Source organism: Crocodylus porosus, unplaced genomic scaffold (genome assembly GCF_001723895.1).
Source record: "Crocodylus porosus isolate Cpor-Errol unplaced genomic scaffold, CroPor_comp1, whole genome shotgun sequence".
Taxonomy (NCBI): domain Eukaryota; kingdom Metazoa; phylum Chordata; order Crocodylia; family Crocodylidae; genus Crocodylus; species Crocodylus porosus.
Window position 1 is genome coordinate 2112379 of NW_017728921.1, and position 4778 is coordinate 2117156.

At 37.6% G+C, this 4778-nt stretch overlaps 1 protein-coding gene across 1 annotated transcript in view; it reads right to left on the minus strand.

Moving 5' to 3' along the window:
• Positions 1-885: 885 nt before the first annotated feature.
• The window catches only part of IFT81 (intraflagellar transport 81), a 60165-nt gene continuing 56272 nt past the window's right edge, over positions 886-4778 (minus strand). The window contains exon 20 of the mRNA XM_019538701.1: positions 886-1699. Coding sequence (XP_019394246.1) covers positions 1572-1699 — 128 coding nt within the window. The 3' untranslated portion in view covers positions 886-1571. The remainder of the gene's footprint in view (positions 1700-4778) is intronic.

Sequence of the window (4778 nt, forward strand, 5' to 3'; positions counted from 1 at the left end):
TGAGAATCTGGCCTGCAGGGATTTTTTTGGTAAACTTAATTAGGAATGTTGTTATGAACAAGGATTGGCTAAATTTGTAAGGAACTTGTCCTAAGTCTGGCATATACAAGACCTCCAATATACTTGTCATTAGTGGTGGTTCTGTTCCTTAAAGAACCTTCCACAAATGCTACAATTTAATCTAGTGGTTCTCAACATTTTCAGATTTGAGGCACCCTTGATAGACTCAAGGCACCTCTCATTAGACCCTCAAGACACCCCTCATAACGTTTGTGAATTGAGTGGCATCCCATTTCAAAAACTAACTTATTACAGTGCTTACCTCACTGCAGAGGGGCCGGGCAGTAAAGATGGGACACTGGCCAGGGAGAGAAGAACCTGAGTCTGCATTTACCTACTTATCTCTTCATACGTGGCAGGGGACCCTTCAAAGGGTCTTGTGGCACCCCTAGGTGGTCTGGCATCCTGGATGAGAATTACTGGTTTAGTCACAACTTTATTAAAAACCAGTTTGATGTTAATGCTGGTAATCACTCTCCCTTCCTAGATTTTAACAAATGATCATGTCATGTATCTACAGATTTACAGTTACTTACTCTTCATGCAGTGGCAGATGAAGCGGAGATCAGAAAAGAAGTCTAGAAGTTGCTCATCATGCAGGGCTGGGTAAATTATTTAACTTCTATATCCCTGAATCTACCCATCTATTAAGAGAGACAATAAGAACAAAATATGGATAGCTAAATAGAGATTATTATCTGACAGGATTGTTGAAAGGCTTTATTAATGGAAACTTCTAAAGTGCCTGGAAATCCTATTATGAGAGGTACTATATGTGCACCAAATACCCCTATTTCTGAGCTGCCCTGTGGAGTGGGCTATACATAGAAACAACTTTATTTTTAAAAGTAGCTGCCAAGGAACAGGTCTTATTAATTTTTGCTAGTGTTCATCTGTACAACAGTAATATACTTGATTTTTTTCCTTCAAACCAGAATTAGACTTTTAAATGCCAATAATTGATTCCCCAGTCACTGTAAGTATGTAAGGTGGCCATAAACCTATGCCTGTAAAAAAAGGTTGAGTCTAGTTCCTTTTTAAAAAACATGAGTAGATACACCTTTCTCTTTGCATATACGAACTATGCTCGTGACTGTGCTGCCACAAGGTGTATTCTGGCAACACAGTTAGATCTAGTTTCCAGGTTATAAACTTGTACTGGCCAATTAAATAAAGCAAACAAAATTATGATTGCAGAAATTAAATATTCTACAGGATAAAATGATATTCTGTCATTCCTGTTAACACTGACAACAATGAAACTGCATTATCATTGCAGTAAGGTAATTCTGCTTCATAACAGACTGCATTACAGCTGCAAAGACACCAACAAATAAATGAAAATGTATTGACTGGATATAAAATTAAGTGCAAAACACTTAAAGCTCTTAATTGAGTGGATTCAATCAAGATTTACAGACACAATTGCAAAACTGGCAAACTGAGGCCAGAAAAGAAAGTGATCTGCCCCAGACTAGATGTACACAGGACCTGGCACTTAACCTTGGTTTTTAAACTTGAAGCTTGACAAGCAATATTTCTCTGATGATCTGGACAGGTGGCAATCCCATCACATAGCATTTGCCAGCATTACCACTGTCCTCATTTAGACTTTTCATCAAGTCTGTGAGAGCCCTGGCTGGAAAACAAGACTCTATGTCAGTAAGCAGACAAAGGAAAGTTCCCAGTTCTTAATATTAGTTTTAAAGCAACTAAACTGTTAAATGAACGAGCATCATGTAAATGAAATTACTCAAAGATTTTCAGAGGAAAAGGAAATGTGCACTAGCCAGCCATTTATAAATAGGAGCAAATTGTTAAATATCTAATAATGTTCTTTTCGTAAACAGAACAGTGCCATTAGCAGAGGACATACTGCAGAAAAACAAATCTGCCATAACATATATTAACAAAACCATTTTGCTATTTGTGACTATACAATATGCTTGAAGAACAGAACTGTTCACTTAGACCAACTGAAGTCCTAAATTGGAAAAGCAGCTCCGTCCAAGGTCGACTCTGTTGTTTCCAAAAATATCTTGAAACAAACGCAAGAGGGGCACTTTGTTGGATGTTATCTAGACATATATAGTTTCAATCAAATTCTTCAAGAAGTGTCAGAATAAAAGTTGAACATTTGTTTGACATTGCCAAGTCACTAGCAAGTGAATCCCTTTAAAGGCTGAAAATAGCTTTGACAACAGTGGTAAGGACTATAGGATATTCCCCCTCACACCTAGAATCCATTAATTTGAAGCTCAGCGAGCTGTAAACATTTTTAAACGTTTTATAAAAACACCATGTATATAAGCATATCTTTTTCAGCTAAAAAGTGGGAAGTGTTACCAAATTTTGAGACTGATACTGGGAAAATATTTATGAAACTTTGTTCCATTGCAAGAAATAAATCCTAAATACACAGTAATGAATCTTTCAGCTCATTCAATTAAATCAACCTGCAAAAGGAAAGTCCTTAGCTGATGCAGAGCATGACATATTCAACATACAGAATCAGACAATGGTGCATTAAAGGTAGAAATACGAAAGGAACATTAAACACAATTTAATATGACATTATATCGTGTGCTACACTCCATCCCCTTGTAAGAGGAGTTCAAGTTGCTCCAGTTACAAGTTGTGGAAACAGTCCTTTTGGTGAGTTTTAATCCTGACATGGTCATTTATCATTGTGAATTAATGAATGTCACATTTCCATTAATGTCCTGAAGATACTAAATGAGCTGCCAAAGATTTTCACAATAGCTCATACAGGTCCCCAAACAATTTAATCACCCCTCATAGTATGCTGATGAAGCAGAGGAATCCTTCAGGATGGAGAATATAATAGTAATGTAAATTATTAATGCATCAGTTTGTCATGAGTGAACAACTGAGCTCTGCTCTGACCCTGTTCTGTTTAGTGGAAAGCCATTCATATTATATCATTTTAATCATTATGATCTAAATAAGAATTATAAAGTAAAAATATGGCAAGCTCTATGAAGCATGGATGAACCAGGTGACTATGATGATCTACAAATAACCTGTAATATTTAAATAACCTTGAAAGCAGCAGTGTTGAAGAGTTCTGCGCCTGGGAAACACCGTTTAAGTGTCAGTCGGTCAGTAGTATCCAACGTGTATCATTCTCATGCGATGTTCAGCTTCTCAAATCTCAAGTTAATCAGCCTTTCCTGACTTTGGAGATTCTTCATTTATGTCCCTGACATTTCCACTTGCAGCAACCAAGAAATGCCTAAACACTGCTTTACTGTCCAAATTACAGCATATGGGTAAATCAAATAAGCTTTTACATTTAAACATTTTATAACCTTAAGCTGCATCCAGATGTGTAGGGACATGTACAAATAGTAGCTGCAGCATACGCCCTTGCCCATGCACTTTGTTGTGGGACACTGTGTCCGACTTCGGGCAAACTGCCCTTGCCCAACTCCTCCTGGCTCCTGGTGGACTGGAGCACGCGGGGCAAAAATGGAAGAGTGGAGAGGTTCTGGCCGGCAGCCAGAGCATCTTCTTGAAGCACCAAGCCTCCATTTGTTCTGGTGCATGCTACTACAGCATACATCACGCTGCTTCTCTCCCCCTTCTTCCCCTGCCTTTTGTTTTTTTGTTGCCACCAGGAAATCCTGGTAGTATATTTTGTCTCTGCGCTGCAAATTTGCAGTGCAGGGCACATTTTAATGTTCCACACGTGCAGCCTGTGGTGCCACAAATTGCACCTGCCTATATGTGGGGACACTGCCTTAGACTTTAACTTGCTAAAAAGGTTTTTAAAATACCTAAATAGAAGAAATATCTTAAATTGTATAAAATCTCATTTAACCCAATACTTTCTCTGACCGTTCATCCATCCTAGTGCATTATTTATGTATTTTAAAAACATAATAATTCCTTGACCAAGTTTTTGCATAATACTCTTGTATATTTTATTATTTTCATTATATGCATACTTCTGTAGTTCATTAGTTCTTAAATGGGAAAGAGATTTCCCTTTCCACTCAAAGGCACGTGTGATAAAGAAGAATTTATCTTTGCAAATTGGCCAAATCCTGTTTTCCATACTCCTGTGGATCATATTCTTTCCTGGTATTAATATGGTCCATGGCAGTCAGTAGAACTATTTGTGGAACCAGGATGAAAATATTCCTTTATTCCATTTTATAAGGAACCCAGAAGTGCTCATTGTGGTAATGAGAGCCTTTTGAAAACTTGGATAATTGCAATACATTTTAGAAGATTAATGGTGAAAAATTAATTTTTATTCAAGATAGGTAAATTAAATAGGGGTCTGTCTAAACAGAATGGTTTGTCTGCACAGATCCAGCTATAGGATTGAAACATTACTCCTTTTCCAGTTAGCAAATACAGGTTCTGTATTTTCAGCAATGTTGAAACAAAACATTTCCTTTCCTCTGTATAGTATTGTTGTATTTACATTGCTCTGAGAACAGGATTCTATTAAGGGACACTTTCAGGTCAAATTTCTCACATTTTTGTGAAATTGTGCTTTTTGGATAAGTTTGGGAACCACAGAATCATAGAGGGAAGTGATGTTGAGGGGTAACCAGCATGGGTTCGTGCCAGGCCAATCCTGCCTGACTAACCTGGTCTCTTTCTATGACGAGGTAACAAAGAGCTTAGAAGGGAAAGAGGAAGTCGATGTCGTCTTCTTGGACTTCCAGATGGCCTTTGACACA